The sequence below is a fragment of the Panthera leo genome, chromosome C1, assembly GCF_018350215.1.
Source record: "Panthera leo isolate Ple1 chromosome C1, P.leo_Ple1_pat1.1, whole genome shotgun sequence".
NCBI lineage: Eukaryota > Metazoa > Chordata > Mammalia > Carnivora > Felidae > Panthera > Panthera leo.
The window spans coordinates 4,894,556-4,913,715 of record NC_056686.1 but is presented as its reverse complement, the minus strand read 5'-3'; the positions used below and the strand labels follow the sequence as shown (position 1 = coordinate 4,913,715).

At 49.8% G+C, this 19,160-nt stretch overlaps 1 protein-coding gene across 6 annotated transcripts in view; it reads right to left on the bottom strand.

Moving 5' to 3' along the window:
* CAMTA1 (calmodulin binding transcription activator 1) overlaps positions 1-19,160 on the bottom strand; it is an 851,919-nt gene that overhangs the window by 413,650 nt on the left and 419,109 nt on the right. For all 6 annotated transcript variants that reach the window (XM_042949355.1, XM_042949357.1, XM_042949361.1 and 3 more), the window contains one exon: positions 16,115-16,250. In XM_042949355.1, the coding sequence (XP_042805289.1) occupies positions 16,115-16,250 (136 nt within the window). The remainder of the gene's footprint in view (positions 1-16,114; positions 16,251-19,160) is intronic.

Genomic DNA, 19,160 nt, shown 5'->3' with positions numbered 1-19,160 from the left:
ACCCTGTCCTTGTCCCTGCTTCCCAGGCACACTGGGCCCATTCCATCAGCAGAAACCAAGATCCTTGCTGCCTGAAAGACTCACTCTGTCCTGTTTACTGAGAATGGCCTATCCCAGATCTTCGTCCTTGGAGTCTCAGGTAGAATGTTCCTGCCTCGTTCAGGCTCTCCTAGACCACCAAAGCCCAATGCCTGGCTATTGTTCTCAGTCTGGGTATGTGCCTTGCTCGTCACCCTCAGCACTTCTCTCAAAGGTCCTCAGGCACTTCCTCAGGCACTTGCTGCTTATCCCTGTCTGTCCCCATCCCACTCAGTGGAGAGTTTCAAGAGAGCAGACAATGGATCTGCTTTGTGCATCACTGTATCTCTAATGCCTAGCAAAGTGCCTGGCATGCAGTAAGCTCATCATAATGTTTCTTGGATGGATGGATGGATGGATGGATGGACAGACGGATGGATGGGAGAAGTAAAGAAATGACTAATCGACAACTAGAGAGTGACAGAAATCACTGTCTCTAACGTGCCAAGTGCCATGAGGGCAAAGAGCTCCACCTGGACCCAGCAGAACTGACGAGTAAAGGCCGTGTTCCCTTCCGGGGTGCACCCCAGGGGGTTTGGGGTCTCAGGCTATTCCCACCCAGACAGAAGACCTGCCGGCATTAGCTTCCATTTTGAACACATTGATATCAAAAGCCCAGATACCCTGGCACGTGGCAGAGCACAGGTTTCCCTACAAAAGGAATCATGTCCACCATTCCCTGCTCTAATAAGCACACCTCAGCTCTGCAGACCTGCCACGGGGCAGCGCTTTTCTCGTGCCATTCAAATGGGTACATGATGAAGGAGAGTTTAGGATTCACCAGGTTCCACTCTGAAATAACCCGGGAGTTGGGCCTCGCCATTCATAGGCAGACTTTAATATTCAAGCTGGAAGCACCAGCCAAGCGCTATTGAGGGATAAGAGCTCCATTTTCTCATACCGCGTTATTCTCCTACGGGCCCTTCAAATCTCCAACCACAGCATCAGACAGGACCTGCCCTTGCAAGTGCGCTGCATCGTAAGTTTCCGATTACGAGTCAGATCCTCATGCCGGGCCAGTAGAGGAATTAGAATCAGAGTCTGGATTACGGGCCTAAAAGTCATCCAGGCCTTCAGCCTCTTGGTTCGTGTGGTACAGTCCCAGTGCTGCTCAGTGTAAGCATAACACGAAGCCACATTTTAAAATTCCTAGCGGCGACAGTAAAGAAGGAAAAAGAAACAGGTGAGACTGATTTTAATGATCTATTTTATTTAGCCTATGTATTTAAAATATCTCAACATGTAATCAGTACAAATATTAACGGGTTATTTAACAGGGCTTCTTTGTCCTAGTAGGGCTGTGAAACACGGTGTGTATTTTACACTTCTGGCACCTCGCAAATCAGAGTGGGCGCCATGCGGGGCTCCATAATGACACGTGGCTCGCGGCCGCTGTCTTGGACAGCATGGGACCAGTTGGTCTGCTTACCGGTGGTACGTCAGGACGAGACAACACAGCACCTAACCCGAGCTGCCTGCGGACTTGCATGGAAGACGGAAGGGAGGAAAAACCAGTTTCCTGGTCCCCGCAGCCTCTTCCCCACCCTGCGCACGTTGGCGCCCACCTTGGGCAGCAGGGAAAGCCGGCAGGGGAAGCCGCCATGGCAGCTCAGAGCTCCGGGTGCTTGGATTCCTTCACTTGTATTTATTTGGCTTTTTATAAACAAAAGTCAGACTTAATGCATTCCATTCATCATGAGGAAAGGGCAGTAATCCTAAGGGGATCTGTCAAACAGACGCTCTTTCTGTAAATAAATAAAAAGGTGACTGCAGGAAAGGAAAATTACACTGAAGTGAAATCTGGGGTTTTTTCCATTTTCGGAACATAAGCCAAAATATTGCTAAGGCTTTTTATAAACAAAGATAATGAGTTGTATAATTTATGTAAATTAACTAATGCTGCTGCATTTTCTAGAAGTAACATAAACTGCATTATTTATTTGACGTGCCTTTTGGAGTAAAAAATAATTGTAATTGGGCATTATACCTAACAGGCTTCTCCCATGGTTTTCTTATTAGTATTTGTGGTTTTGAACGGAAAACACAGGACGTCTGAGAGCACCACAGGTGTGGCTTGCCTTCTGCACGTAGGAAAACGAGGATGATCTTTTCAACCAGACCAGCGTCAGACCCCTGACCACAACCTCGGCTCCGGCAAGAAAGGGCACGTGCCAGGCACCACGGGCATGGCTTGGTCAGCAGGTGTTGGCTCTTCTTGGCTGGTGAGGGGTACTAGTGAGTTGACACAGCCCCGGGGGATCCAGCTGATGTCACTGCCACTCGCTAGTGGTTTCCCGTGTTCACTCTTCAGGGCGCATCAAAGTGACTGCACTGCTCAAAGCAGCGTCGGCAGCTCCCGGCCACTCGCTCTGAAGGCAGCAGCTCAGGCTCCACTCAGACCCCCTGAGTCGGCAGCCCCAGGGGGCTTTGCACGCACAGTAAAGTTTGAGAAATGCCCCATCCTCTGGATGGTGAAGACCCGGTCCCTTCCCAGACCCTCCTGCGGGAGACAGAGCCGCACACGAGAGGGCACGGGGCCGGGTCCCGGCTCACAGCGTCAACCCACATTTCCTCTCACATCTAGCACGTATTCAGACGAGCAATACGCAATCACACACTGCAATTCTTAATATTATCATATTAGGAGCATTAAAAATGCAAGAAAGGATAATTAAGCAGAATAAATTAAATAAGGATCTTGAAATACACAGCCTTGGAAATAGTTTCATTGCCTAAATGCTTGCAAACATCTGTGAGCTGCTCTCACACTTGCTACCCTTTCCTGATATTCAAAGCACAAGATACGGTCAAATACCAAATGTAAATAGCCCCGATTCCTAACCTTGTTTGTGCAGCAAAAGATGGCCCCGAGGCAGAGAAAGGAACTCTATCGAAGGTCCATTGATCTCTGGGAGGAGTACCTTGTTTGGGAACAGAGGTCGCTGCTGGAGGAACCAGCCTCGCTCATTCAATACCAGGGGTGAGGAAAAACAAAACAAAAGTATCTCCGACCGAAAAGGAACGCAGGGTAATTCACTGAATTTATTTCATCTCATCTCCCTTAATCATGTAAAAACAAAACCCAAAAATGTTCTACATTCTGGTTTGTGTCCAACACAATGTACAAACTAATTGAGTGTAAAAAGCGTTGCTCTGCATTATATCAGTTAAAGTGAGTGTAACAATTGCTCTTTCTACCCCCGAGCTCTGTTTCATTTCCGTTTTTGTTATAATTCAGTCCATTCACAATATGTCATTGCAAACACTATTTGCAAAAGAAAGTATAAAAAACAGATTCTTTATTTCTTAGTGCATTTATTTTCATTTCCCCTCTCAAGCTCTCCACATTTATACCGTGCTTCCATCTGGAGGGCTTAAAAAAGTTATAGACGAAGTTACTATACATAATGAGGCGCACACTCATCTGGTATTTAGCCCGGGAATTTTATTGCCAGGTGTTGTGAAACGAAAAAAAAAAAAAAAATACGGGCAAAATACTGTGCTGCATCTCGTTTCCAAACATTTCATATCATGTCTGAGAGTGTTCATTAATTGGGAAAGGAAGCTGCTTCCATGAGGCTTACTTAGCTGCCTCCCAGGAAAAGGCAAGCGAGGGGGCTCCACACACAGGAGGGGGCTGTGCCCCAGTCACGGCAGGTGTCCAAGTACACACGCCTTGCACGGCTCCGCTCCAGGGTCCCGGGACCCGGCCTGCCATTAGGCACTCGAAACCCTGATGGGCCAGCTCTCCACACACTCGTTCAGGCGTCCCACAAACAGAAACTGAGTCCCTCCCGTGTTCAGTGCTGGTGAGACAGAAGCGGACCAAGCAAACAAGAAAACGGGAGCGTGTCCAAACCCACTGCCTGTTCTGGGGGCTCTGAGAGCTGGCCGTCAAGGGACAATGAATTCCATGAGAGCACAAAAACCAAACACAACCCTGTACCAGCTGAGGGAGCCGCTCTTATGCCCACCTGTATGTGGGGACTGCAGTGTAGACTCTAACAACTACCTCAGAGCCACGAAAGAACGAAAGCTCAGGAGCGACCTCACTTCCTCCTGGACTTCCCTGTCCTGACAAGAGCCAAGCAGGTCCCACTTGTGAGGAATAACTGTGAACAGTTCCGTGTGCATTCTTCGGGGAAACGGAACCTAAAATGGCACGATGCTGACAAGTAGGTCTAATTCCATGTACGCAACAAAATGAGGGATTCAAGTACAATATCGGTGTCGGGGCATCACACCATGGAAGGACTGAGCGTGCGATTGGGCTGCTCCACACGTGGATGAGTAAGGAACCTGGGGAGAAACAGGAAGTCTTGGGGTTCCCCAACCTAGCTTCCCACAGACTCCTACAGTAAAGACTACAGCATTTAGCCACCTGTCCAATGTTTTGGAAAGAGAAAGAAGTCAGGGAGTATTTTGCAACTCAAGCTACCAGACAACGCTGATACCTTCAAAATGTCACCATGAGGCACGCAGATTTGTCATTCTCATTAGATGTCCCCCAGGAGCTCTGCCTGCCCTCTGTCCCGAGGTGACAGGACAGCCACACCTGCTAAGTTTCCCGGGCTCTGTGTCCCCTGAGAATGGGCACAGCTCCAGGGTGTTCCCATCCGCTGTCCTCGGTACAGACGCAACTCACCAGATGGGCTTTGCCGCACGAATGGGTTCAGGGCAGCAGCCTAGATCCTACATGGGCTGACCACACTTCCATCAGACTTCTGAGATGTCCCAGTCACTCGTTGTTTCCTCTGAAACTTCAACAAATCTTTCAGGACATTTCAAGCAAAAGGGACACTCTCCTGGTCTCCACCAGCATCTCAGTTGCTGAAATGCATCAACCTCAGCAGAGTTTTGTAAGAGCATGAAAAACTAGAAATCGGAGGATGAAGACACAGAGACTGAAGGACTCTGGACACTAGACAGTAACCGAGGAGTAGGAGCTGGTCAGCCATGAGTACAGGATATTAGGAGCCAAAGGGAGGGAAAAACCACAGCCACTTGCTCAGAATTTATGTTTCCATAAGTGAAACATTAGGATTCTCGTATGGAGAAGAAATTATTGATACGTGTGCTCCCTTAAGGAGGGCTTCTCGAGAGGCCCATTCCAGATTTAATAATAGTCCGCATTCTTCCCCCGAAATGGCAAACGCAGTCCTTGATTTCCTTATCACTGCCGCAGATACATGAATCATTAAGCTGCAAACCAGCAGAGGTTCAGTTTATCACACGCCACCTAGAATATTTAATAAAACAAATTCTAAATAATCAATTCGTGAAGAGTCAACATCTCTTACACTTTTGTAATAAATGTCTACCTCTCGCATCCATCATAAAACTGTACATAAATTGTGGCAGCAAAGATGAAAGAGAAAGTGCCCAGGTTTCTCGTGCTGTCATGTAAATACTTAAACACGGACAAATAACATCTGTACCCTCCCTACGGCCTCTATTCTAGGGGGACGTTGTCACATCAAACACGGCCAGGCTACTTTCAAAGCACTTCAGGCCTGAAGATGCATGGGGTTCAGCCTTTCCCTCCTGCCATGAAAGCCTGATCCTTTGACCCACCCGGTCACACCAAGGTCATATTCCTTTGGCTCTGCTGTCCCTGAACAGATCCCTGGAGCTCAGAGTGCATCCTGGGGACCTGCTCTGCCCTCTCCACAGCACTATGGAGCAATGTCCTCGGCTTGTGGGAGAAACAGGACCCAACTGCCCTTGCAAGGACGTCTCCTAGCTTCTTCAGACTGAGAACAAATAAACCCATGCCACATGGACACGTTACCACTACAAAGAAAGAGAAAGAAGACATCCTAACTCCACCGGAACAGCGTTGTGATGAACAACACTGTCTGATGTGACAGTGTGTCATGAACAGAAGTGTTAATTCCTGGGGCACCTGGGTGGCTCAGTCAGTTGAGTGTCCAACTCTAGATTTTGGCTCAGGTCATGATCCCGAGGGTCAGGGGAGCAAACCCTGCATAGAGCCCAGTGCTGAGCATGGAGCCTGCTTAAGAATCTCTCTCTCTCCCTCTGCCCTTCTCCCCTGCTCATGCTACCTTTCTCTCTCTCTAAAATAAAAAAAAAGAAAATTTTAAGTGTTGATTCCTTACAGAATTATAAGCCGAGCCTGAACATTGTCAGACTGCAAACGTAAGTCTAAAAACATGGCAGTGCTCACGTGTGAGAGGCAAGTCCCTAATCATCCCCCATCAATCTCTCACTGGTTCCCATTGCACCCTGATGCTTCTAGAACCTGCTGCCATAATTGAGAACAGGAATCGACCAGTCCAAATCCGGCCCTCAGTCTATTTTTGTAAATAAAGTTTTACTGGAACACAGTCACATCCGTTCTTTAACTATTGTCTACGGTTGCTTTCATACTGCAGCAGTGTGACAAGACCATCTGGCCAGCAAAATTGAAACTATTTACTGTCTGACCCTTCGTGGAAGTCCATCACCTTATCCATTCACTCAAAAAATGTTTATTGGGCACCAAATATGCACCAGGTACCATGCCAAGTGCTGGGCTCGGCAGGGGACGAAAGTGCCCTGCTGGGTGGAGACAAACAAAGCAGGAACAGAGCTCGTCCACCTGGGGAAGAGGGCGAGGGAGCCACTCAGTCAGCACCCGGGGGCGAGCTCCACTGTCGGAGAGAAACCCGCTCTTCTCTCTCCTTCATGGCCAAGGGCAGAATAAAGAGTGGTAGGCTCAAACCGTCTGATCAGAGATTTCACCTACAAGTTTTCAAAAGGTGCTGGGAGTCAAGTAATAAATTACCAGACCAACTTGTGAAATTTTCCTTTGGATATTTTTCTTAACATAAGATTAAAAAACACAACACCCACGAGCCTACGGCTGAGTGACCAAGGGAAGAAAAGAGAATGGCGAGGGTCAATCCCTTCCAGTGCCTACGATACTTTTAGTATCTTCCTAAAAGGCGGGTCTTGATTCAGGAGATCGGGTTGGGTTCTGAGAGTGTGCCGTCCTCGTGAGCTCCCAGGTGAGGTTGACCGGGCTGACCAGTGGGCCACACTGCAGGTAGCAAGTGGCAACATGGCTGTGTACGTGCCCGCGTGGCCCCCGGGTTTTGCATGAGTGAGATACGAATGTACAGGCACGTCCTGAAGAGCAGAAAGCATTACAAGGTGTTGGAATTCAGAAGCGCTAAGAGGAAATGGAAGGTCACTCCACCTGTCCTGGAGGAAAACTAGAGCCAGAAAGGTGCTTTCAGGAAATCACCAGCTTTCCATCTATGGTGTGGGTTTGCATCCAGGAAGGGCAGGCAGAGGGCGGCTTAGCAGCCAGAACCCCAACGCGTGTGCAGAAGAAACAAGGAGACCGGAGCCAGCCCACCGCCAAAGCGGTCTCTGCCCTAGTGCTGTGGGAAGAGCTGTTCCCTTCTTGCCTTTATGCACCGACGCCTTCCTCTGCCATTCCTACTGGGTGTGCAGAAGCCCTCCGTCACGCCTCTGTCTTCCCCGTGATTTTTGCGGGTCTGTGGGAAACAGACACAGAAACTTGGGCCTCATTAGTTTGCAAATCATACGCCTTCCCTGTGTCAGTGACTAACCCGTGTCAACTACAGGGGTCAGGCGTGACTGTCCTAGGATGGGCTGGAGATTCGTGCCCTCTGAGCATGGAGAGCACCACACGGAGAGAGGCCACAGCTGCAGATGACAGGAGTAAATTTCCCCAGCAATGTCAGGGCATTGAAAGATGTGGAGAAGATCAATAATTTACTATTCGGTCAAGTGAAGGCCAGAGATATTCTTTACCCAACCCAAGCAGCTGTATCTGGTCATTTACCGAGGTGGGTGGAATATATATCACGTTCTTAAAAGGCATCCCCAGCTTCTGGATGAGGCCGTAAATTATGCTTACAAAAATCAAGGTTATGTGTCTTGAGTAACATCTAACTTTGTGCCTGCTGTATGTTGGGGCCCAAATAGAAAGGCCCTGGGGTGAATTTTGACAGTGGTGTTCAAGAGTTTCCATTGTAATTGAATATGCTAAAATTCCCATTCATGTCCTTGTGGGCTAATCTGCAATCATGTTAAGGGACCGTTATGATAATAATTAAGTACAAGTTCAGCATACCAAGTTGATGCCTTGCTGCTCTACCTTCGACAGGGAGTTTCTAGCTCAATAAGGCTCAAATCAAGTTTAAAAAAGGAAATTGCAAAATATTTTACAGACTGTAATCTACCAGAGACGTGAGGAAGGCAGAAACTACAAACCCATTTCCTTCAACATCTTCCTGGCACCTCTTCACCACTGCCAGGGTCCTGCTTCCTTGGGGGAGCAGCCTCGAAGGGCAAGGCCTGGGCTGCCAGCAGTCCAAGTGGCCCCCCAGAGTCTTTTTTCAGAGAGAATAAGAGGGTCCCCGGGCCCGGCGGCCCTTGGGTTTGCTGTCACACTGCCAGGAGTGCCGTCTCTTCTCAGCGGTGGCCAGCGTCCTTCCTGGTTTTTATGGTTCCTGCATCGATTATGTGTCTGGAGATAAACCAACTCACTTCCTCAAGTCCTCAACGAGACCAATACCCAAGCAGCCAAATCTCTGTCTGCAAAGTCTCCAAGGAAACTGCTCCGATGGTCAGAGGGTGGCCAGATAAAATACGGGATACTCAGCCCAATATGCGTTTCAGACAAGCAGCAAATAAGACCTCAGCATAAGTATGTCCCAGATAATTACACGGGCCATACTTGTACCGAAAAGTTATGTATTGCTTATCTGACATTCAAATTTCACAGGACATTATGTGCACGTGTGTGTGTGTGTGTGTGTGTGTGTGTGTGTGTGTGTACCTACATGGGAGTGCACTAAATCTGGCAACCCTGCATAGGGAGAGTGAACACACGGACCCCTCGTGCCAAAGTCAATGTGTCCTGGAAGCTTGAGAGCTGTAGCTTCGGGATGGATAGAAACTGGCAATTCATAGTGGGATGGATAAACACAACTTGTTGTCTCTCAGTTAAGGTTGACATGGGGATAGAAAAAGCTCCTACAGGACCTGGGTGAAATGAGAGCCAAGGAGTGACAACAGGCCCTGTAGGCATTCAGAGTGTTGGAGGACGAACTCGCACCCACTGAAGTGGATGGCAAAAGGCCCCCACGTCTTCTTCCTGAAGTCCCCGGGGACCCGAGGGCGCCAGGTTCCTGGGCTTGGGGAACAGTCAGGGAGGGGCTCTTGGTCTTTTGACTCTCTGGGGTTATAAAGAAGGGAGGCCCAGGGATTGGAGGGGGACCACCACTTGTACCGAAAGACCTTCCTCATCCCCCCATCTCAATTGAGACTCGTGCGTGGGTGCCCCGTGCTGCATCTTGAAGCCCGTGCTCCTAGATCTCCCTGGTCTAAGCACACATCTCCGGAGTATCGGGTGTTCTGAGAGCCGATGTGGTATGGCGATGAGGAAACTGGGGATTTGCAATCAGATAGACCCAGGGTAGTGTGTTGACTCTGTTACAGACGAGCTGGGCATCCTTAGATATATTTCTTAATCTTCTAAAAATTAAGTACATCTTCTGCAAGAATGAGGAAAATGGCATGGCCTGCTAAATAGGAATGTTGCCAAGTCATTGGACAAGATGGTACCCATAAAGCGATGGGGACAGGAACAGGTATTCAGTAGGTGTTCGATGAATGATGCCATAGCTGTCATTGCTGTTGTTAACTGCCTTTGGTCAGGGAAGGCAGAGCCTTAAGAAAAAGAAACAAAACCGCCACCGTGGCCAGGCCTCCATGAGCTCAGCAGAAGGTGAACAGAGGCTATTGCCATTTCAAAGCATAGCTAGTTTAATGTTATTTATTAGTTAAAATTTAATTATACGAGTTGGGTAGGGACATGTCACCAGGGATGCTAAGTAATTAGAAATTAAAGAAAGACTATGGATTTGAGTTCCTGAATTGATTCTACCAAAACACATCCAGGTAACAGGAAATTGAGTTTTAACGTGCAAGCATGCCAGCAGAACGCTGCACAAAAACTCAGATGATTAAAAGTCAGAAGAGAGCTCGGGGAGATCCTTCAAGGTGCCGCCGGACAGGCTGGCTCGCTCCACTGGAGGCATCATGAGACCAGGACACCTCAACCACCAGTGCCAGACACAAGAGAGGGGGTGGCGGGTTTGGAAATCGAAGAGCCAAGGGCGAGTCCCCATGGGGATAAACACACCCGACTCACAGGACTGAACCACGGGGTTGGGTGGGGCTCAGATGAGGGGACACCCATGAAAGGAACTGCTCGTGCAGCATATCCACCACTCATGGCATGACCCTCTGGGTGGCCGGTGCAGACCCTGTCCTCGGAGGGGAAACAAGCCCATTCCAACCCTCCAAAGCCTCTGTGGTTACCGGTTACCACACCTCACTGAAATGACCTGATACGTGTTTCTGTAAGTTTCTCAAGTACGATGCTGTGTCCTACCTGCCTCTCCCTATTCTGCCCTTAATAGGCCATCGAGTTCCTGGATACCAGATACAGACCTTCTCGCATCTAGAAGATACTGGATACTTAATACGTGTTTATCGAACCGGACAGGGCTAGTGGAAAGTCAGAGAGAACGCTTCCTGAAGGAAGGTACAGAAATTAAAGGGAGGGAATGACTACTGCCGACTGGGAGAGGCCAGGGAAGACGCTCCTGGAAGTTTCCGAAGTTACAAGGCTACCACGACCTCAACGTCGATGTGGGAGAACGTGGGTTCTGAGCCAGGAACGCCGCACCGTACAGACTGGCGGGCGCATGGCGAGTCTGGGGGGGAGCGGAATGAGGCAGCACGTCCACGCACCAGAGCCACATGATCATCCACGAAAAGCAAGAAGCATTGATTCTATTCAAAAACACAAGGCGGCAACACACCGACTCGCCTGGCCCCCTGAGAGCTTCAGCTGCTCGGCCGTTTCATGAGCCAGCTGACCTCCTCCTTGTCTCTACGCTGCTGCTTTCCAAACTTGATCTGGGCTCCATACATGTTTGCGGCTGGCTATTTTAAATATACTCCATCGGCTGCAAGCGAGATATCTATTTATCTTAAGGCTGCCAGCAGGGCTGGAACGATCTGGCATCGCCATGAGGCAGCCCGTTATCTCATGCCCTGTTAATTCCTAATGCGGTAACTACAATATCATTCCTACTTCTGAAAGAGGTGCTTTTTTTTTTTTCTTTTTAATATGTGGCCTAAGTGTCCAAATAAAGAACATCACTTCTAATGAGGCTGAGTCCAAAAACATAACCTTGTTACCGCCTCTGCTGTGCTCACAACAGGCTTCCGGCTTCCAGGCAGTTCGTTGGGAAGTCAAAGCAACTCTTCCTTCTTGGACATGGTACAAACGTGTCAGCAAAACTAAACTTTCTGTTCGCTGCCGAAAATTCCAATCAGAGGGGATGACTGACATTTCTGCCAGGCAGATGGTCCAGGCCGGGGGTTCCTGTCCACCACAGCACCGGCTCAGTGGGGAAGGATGCCTTTGTCCATGCTACCCACAGTTGAGCCAACGGCCTCTGTGCAGTGCCACCCACTGGTTCCAAAGGCAGGACGTCTGTGGCGAGGCGTGCCTCGTGATCAGAGCAGAGAAGGCCTGGTCTCCGGGAGGCGAACATCTGGTCTGCACAGGGCTGGGAGAGATTCTGACATGTCGCAATTCTGGCCACCTGTTGCTTTAAATCACATTAGCTGTTTTTCAACAGACCCTGTCACTGCCCCTTGCTATGTCCCACCCCAACCTGTTACTATCTAGCTCCCACCAGTGCCTCATGCCCCATGTTTATGTCTCCTTTTTACGACCAAGTCTGCCTCAGGTGCCCTTCCCGTAGGTTCCACACAAGGAACCCCACCACACTCCTGGTGACCTGGTGTTAGAGTAGCACACTTGATTTTGTGTCCTGCCGTGAGATAGGGAATGTTCATGTTCACGTCACTGCGTCTTCAGTACCTGTCACAACGGGGGAGAAAGCACCGGACAGCTGGCTGACAGATGGACTGTCTGTGCTGACTTGATCTGAAAAAAACACAAATCCCCCCAGGAATGCCCAGGAGCAACTGATGTCCGGGCAAGCACTTTTGCCACAGAACCAGGGGAACCTTGGCTCAAGTCCCACCTCCACACTGATTTGTGGCAGGATACGAGGAGGGAGCAACTCTGTCTGAGGCTCAATTTTTTCATCTATGATATGGGGATAATAATACGTACTTTAGACAGATGTTTCGATGGGGGTTGAATGAGATAGTGTAGCTGGTGTGTACGGAGGAGATTCATAAGCCAGCGGCCATTGTTACACTAAGTGTGTGTGGCTCCTGTCTGTTGTGGAACCCTAGCAGCTAAGGAGTCGGGGGGTAGACAGGCAAGCGCTGGCCTGGGTTCTGTACCCGGCACTCTCAGGAGAGAGGTGTGAACACCAGGCAGAAGACAGCACCATAAGCTTCTGGGACCAGAGGACAGCTCTGGGATCTTGAAAAGTACGTGTACTCTTCCAGTTTGGCCCAAAGACCCCACCCACCTCACCTAACCCGGGGTGTGGCAATACTGGAGGCAGGGGACAGGTCAGATCTCCCCCTCTCCTCTCAGGGAGTCTCCTACCCCCACAGCTCCCACCCTCATCAAGGCTCCAGATAAGCAGGCACGAATGTCCCTGGGGTGCAGAGCCAACCTCAGGCCTGCTAAGATTTCATCTCCTGAAACGCTGACATCACATCACAACCACCTTCTTTTTCCTCCCTGCCAACCTTTGTCGTCCCTGGAAACCTTATCGAGCTGGCTTCTCCATGGCTTACAGACAAGACAACTAATCGTGGACTTAACAGCTCGTCAGCTTCAAAAGCGGCTGCCCCCATCCTGTGCCTGGCTGAGAAAATCAATGAGCTTTTGAGTTGCCGTGTGTTCCTAGGGCCCCAGCCTCCGAGAACAAAAGAAGCCGGACTGCTGAGCGGTTCCGTGGACAGGGCTGGCAGTTTTCCTGGCCTGAGGGAAGGCTTACAGCAAGTGATATGTTAAACAGTAGATCCAAATATCTTTATCATGCCCTTGAACTGAGGAAACCAGCTGAGGTGGTAGAAAATCACAGCTCCAAGATCCGTGAGATGCAAAGCTTCATGTGTGTCGCATGGCAATTCCCTGGCTGGAAAGGACCACCTGCCCACTGTCCCCACATGACCTCTGGGCTTCCTGGCCATTGGTCCAGACCAGAGCAAATGCAGGAAATGTGCAGTGAGGTGAGGGCAGCCCTTGCCAAAGAGGTCTTTCTCTGGGGCTGTTTGAAAACCATGCCCTGTGGTAGACAATCCATCACGAAGGACACCTGCTCGCATGAGAATGTGCTCATCCCCACAAACAATTAAGACAGACTCCATTCAGACTGAACAGGGCACTGTCTTTCATCCATCTGTGTACAGGGGGGGCACAGAAGAGATGGGAATTCTCAGTGCTGCTGGGCATGTAATTGGCACAGCCACTTGGGAGCAATTTCACAGTGTCCAGTAAAATGAAAGACACTAAGGCCTCACACCCACCAATTCCGGCAGGCCTGGGCTGCACACGTGTATAAGCAGACCTGTATGAACATGTCTCCTGAAAGCACTGTGATGCTGAAAAGCTGGACAGAGTCTAAAAAGGCACTGACTAGGGCGTGGCTCGAATGCTCCTGCAGTGGAAAACTATAGAGCAGTTAAAAGGGATGAGGGGTAAGTGTCAACAGAGACAGAGCTCAGACCACCACGCTAAGTGAAAAGGGGGAGTCCAGATAGACTATGTAAGTAACGCACACAGTCCTACCCAACTTCAAGAGCTTGGCTGATCGTCCACCTCACTGGGAAGCCTCTCTGGTCATCCCAGTCCATTTGGGATCCTCTGGACACTTGTCCTAAAGGCTCAGGCTTCTGTTCTTCTCAGCCGCCAGTGACTTTCAGGTATGTCCACCTCTTTAATTTGACCATGAGTCTCTGAGGCAGAAAACATGGCTTCTGTTTTCCCTGTGGACACTACAGGGCCCTGCACAGAGTAGGGCCGCAGTCAGTGCTCAGTGACTGACTCGATGGGACAACCTGCGAGCTGAGTGGAAGAGGCCACCACATCACGTGCCTGCCTGGGGTGGCCTCACTCTCCAAGAGCCGGAGAGCACACACCTCGTGTTGCTGACCAAGGGTCTCTAAGCCCGTCTCCCATCCCCACTCCCCACCGCCACTGATGCTCGGCAGGTTTCGGAGACCCCTCGTTGTCTGGCCCGTTCCCTGCCCTTGCGTTCCAAGGGTCTCGATCTCCCCCATACAGGTGTCTGCACCCGAGACCGCAAGCATGAGCCACAAAGAACTCCAAACACAAATATGGTCTACAAATAACCACCAATCATTCTGACTCCATCCAGCGACAATTCTAATTTAGAACATGGGAAGAAAATGAGCACTGTGGATTTTTGTTTTGTTTTGTTTTGTTTTGCCCCAGGCTTTTGAGCTGCTGCTGAGGAAGAATTCCACCCCACTGCTACTTACAACCCAAAGTTCCTGATTTACGTGTTATTGAAGACGAACTGTGCCAGAGAGCTGCAGGCCTAGGGGCCGTCTGCTGCAGCGCTGGTGTGAGTTCCCACAGACCCTGGTAGTCCCGGGAAGAGTCCTGTGCCAGTCGCAACCACGCTTCTCACTTTCTGCCCACCCAGCCCAGCCCCCGTGCCCTCGGGCCCCTCGAGGGCTGATCTGCTGGCCCCATCACCAATCGGTCCTAGACCGGGGTCCATAGGAGTGCATTCAGGGCGATCCGCATTTTAATGTCTCGTGAGTTGATTAAGCCACACTGTGCAAACACTGAACACAGGAGAACATAGGAAAAGTGGGATTTCTCATATTGGGGCTTTTCTTTGCTCATCATCATAAAGCATTGTTATTGGGTGTTTAAAAAAAACAACCACAAAAACATAAAACAGAAGTTATCTCTCTCTGTGGGGTAATATAATAAAAGCCACTGGATGCTATTTTTAACAGCCATAAAAGCGCATGATTAATACAGGAAAAGTCATAATGATAAAGTGTGTCACGAAGAATGTCGGCCTGGAGTGTGAGCCGTTGAACTCAAGAGGGCTTATCGTCCAGGTGATCAATCCTGGCATGCTAGGGGACCCAACACACCAGCGGACTCCAGGATCTCTCTCTTTGACCCGCGCGAATTGCCGGGTGGATCACAAGCTACCTTCTCGGCTCCTGACCCAAGACAGCACCATCCTCGCGGGAAGATCTTTTACGAGGATCAAGCAATGCATCGAAGTGTGTGCTCGCTAACTAGCAGCCACGAATGTACCACGATTCGTACCCTCTCCCTCTACCGCTGTGACACACGGCTTAGGCCTTCCAACAATGAAAGGTCCCCAGGAGAAAGTGTCCATGGCCACCCGAGAGTCAGAGCCTGTGGTCTCAGAACAATAGCAAAACCACCACACTGCACCTTGCCTTCCCCCAGGATCCAAACCGAAGGGTGCACAGATCCCAAGATGTGCCCAGCAGTGCCCACCTCCACCCCAGCCACAAGAACCCCAACTGTTCATCTTTAACACCTCCGAGCTCTCTGAGGTTGAAATGCCCAGAAGGAAATGGAAGAGGCTGCCAGCAGAGGGAGTAAAGCCAGGCTCTGGTCGGAGATCACCAGATCCCAAGGGACCCACTCAGCAAAGGCAGGTCCAGGCCACCTGGATGGGGAGACACTTTACGTGGCTCCTTCTTCCCTCACACCTGCACACTCTCAATGCACCTGCAGCCTTCTCCGTGATAGATACAACACAGGGTTCTGCAGGAACCTTGCAAATCCCAGTCTATGCACCAAGGACTCCCAAGAAACAGGACTGCTTTAGTTAAATCTGGCTTTACGGAAAACTTGAACGGAGGCTATTGGGTAAGAAGGAAGAAAAAAAAAACCAGCAAACGGGGGCTTGGCAAACAGAAATGCTTTCGACAGAGGTGACTGGCAGCAAATTACTCCAAAGCGATCCCGTGTCATTGCAGCCCAGAAACAACATTTGTGGAACAAGAGAGCCTTTCTGCCCTTTACCTCCACTCCCTGGACCTTGAGTTTCATGTGGTCCTCTCTGGTCGTTTTCCCGTCTTTCCTCTTTTTCCAGCAATACCCATCCTTCCTGTATTTCACCTTCTTCCTGTTGTAGAGGATCATTGAGCCATTCTGTGGTCTGGAAACAACAAATGGTTAAGTTACCAAGAGAACCAAGCAGAAGAAAAATTTATGAAGAAAGATATCGTGGACCAGGAAAAGTCTCTACAGAAAAGCAATATTCCACATTTGCCGGAACATAATTTTTCACCTTTTATTGCAGCTCCCTGGATTAACCATGTTTTATGGCCAGCCAAAATTTGCTTGTGGATTTGGTACCTAATGAATTAAATGTGTCAATGATAGGCTTAAAAAACATCCCCTTAGTAATATCCACCATCTAATCAAGATATACGATGTGGGGGCCTGAGCTCCGTGCTGAAAAGTAGAAAAACAGCAAGAGAAAGCAAAAAGAGCCGGGGGGTTGTGGCAGACTGCAATATCTTATCTCTTGTAGAAAGATTTTCTACACATCTTTTAATCCATCACCCAGCATTAGGAAATAAATAAGTTTAACGCAGACGCTAGATGACTATGTTAAGAACAGACCAATGGAAGAACTAGTCGCCCAGGCCAAACGCTCTTGATTCATTGCGCGCGTTTAGATCACTGCAAGATTCAGAGGAACATCTATAGCGCTTCTTCTCAAGCCAGCTAAGTACCTGATTCTTTCACATTTGGGCTTCGGCTGTCAGAAGGCTCAGCCCTGTCAGGTAAATTTGTCTATTTGGTCCACGACCACCGTACCTTAGGAAAATCGTTGGCTTCCCGCTCGCTAAACGCTGAGAGGGGATGGCCACTCTTGTGCCATTCCAAAAGAACAAACAGAAAAGAAGCGTGAATTGTCCTAAAAGAAGTCACGCACCAACCGAAGAGAGCAGAGGATGTTCACGCGCACCTCTGCAGCTACAGAGGGCACACACTTTGGTTTGGAAACGCCAAGGAGAGAAACAACTAAATTCCTCTGGCAGCATGTGCTGTGGCAAGCCGCTTCCAGAGTGAAGCAGCAGCAGGTGTGGGAGATTCAACCTTCAAGGAAGACTGAGGTTCCCCCCAAAAGAAAAGAGTACGTCACTCGCTCCCCATGGCCATGCTACCCCCGGCTGAGACCTTAGCACAGGGAGGTCACAAATGAGTCTATGTGTCCAGCAGACCAGCACAGGCACATCTCACTCCTAGCCTTGGCGTGAGAGCTCCTTACACATACAAGGCAAAGGAGGTGGTTTCTTCCAATGCAAGTGGGCGTCTGTGTCTTTGCGACAGTGGTTCCTCGTGGCCTAGGGCAGGAGCCTGTATCCCAGTCTTTCCTTCCTCCTCCCCCAACAAGGGGCCATTTCACAGTCAGGCACAGAACACTGGCTAGTGACGTCTTACTACATTGTCTGGGGCAGGGGGTGGGAGTCACGCCAGGGTGACAGAGGCTAACTGTAGTTCCCACCCAGACGGGCTGTGTCATTCAGCAGCGAGCTGACTGAACAGCAATTCCATTGGAAATTATAGACTTTCAACAGCGACTCCCAACACTTCATTGTTTGCCGATCATGGTGCAATTGGTTTATGTCAGTGCTGGTTTCCTCCCTGAGTGTGGCCGACTAAAACAATTGGGAAATAGCTTCACAGGCTTGTCACAATGCTGTCACCTGACCGTTTGTCTCGCACTTACGAGTCCGCACTGAAAATCTTACAGTATTCATCCATTTCTAGATAGCAGGGAGGCTGGAATATGGGGCCACCTGGGCCTGCCTCTCTCCACTCCGGCCCTGCTCATCGTACCCAAACCATTGGAAGGGCCCCAAAGTCCAACCACTATGCTCAGGGCCAGTGCCTCGGGAATAAGTGAAGGAACACATCTGATCAAATAGATGGTTCTGCATTTATCCCGCCCCCTCCACGCAGGAATGAAGACATCCACGGGAGCGTGCAAGGAACCCCATCTGCTGAGGAAGACACAACATTAATCCAGTCCAGCTTCTCGTGAGCCAAGACAGCTACACGCAGAGCTGCTCCACAGCCCCACTCTTTCTAAACATGATCGGCAAACCTCAGCAGAGCGTTCAGGCCAACTGTCCTCAGATCGTGACTGGTACGACCCAAAGAGAGTGAACGTCCCAGAATACTGTCACGTCCACAGTCAGAACCACAACTGTTCCCACCTTAGGAAACCCATCTTCCCCTGGTGACCTGCCCTTTGCATTCTGAGAACGTGAGAATGGCCCTGTCATCCGACACTTTGAGCTGGACATAATCCCGCAGGGAGCCCAAGTGGCCAACTTAAATGGCCTTAATAAATGGAGTCGTCATTTTAACTTGCAATAATGAGCAACCTAATGGTGTTCAATCCAGCACTCTGATTGTATTAGAACTTGCTTCTGCTCCGTGTGATGGGGGTAGGTCCCTCCCTCCATAGTTCTCGGGTCCTAAGAATGGCAAAGAGAAAAACAGACCGCAGAGGGGCCCCACAACGTGAAGAAAATGAGGCTGAGCTGCCAACCCAGAATATAATCAAGAACAAGTCGGAGCTGGTGGGAAGGGGTCCAGGGAAGGAGGGATGGGTGGACTAGGCCCCACAAGAGGGGTCCAGCCAGGGGAGGGCTTTACTACATCTCACAGCAGCATAAAGGCAGCACCCCCCTGAGAAGAGCAGGGAAATGGAAATGGAGCTGAGGACACACAGCAGTGGCAACAGAGAGTCAGGTAAGAGGGACGGAAGTCCTTCCACTTAACGATCCCACCAAGTCCCAATCAGTGTCTGGTGTGGGAGGAGCAGGCCACGTGTGTGTCTGCACCTGTGTCTACACCTGTGTCTCTGTCTGTAGGTCTACACCTGTACCTGCGTCTATGTCTGTCTGCATCTCTATCTACATCTGCAACCACACGTGTGTATCGATGCTGACATCGGCACCTACGTCGACATCCGTAGCTACACCTGTATCTGTGCCTTTATCCAGGCTGTTTGCATTCTTACCACAACATGATGAGGTAAGATCAT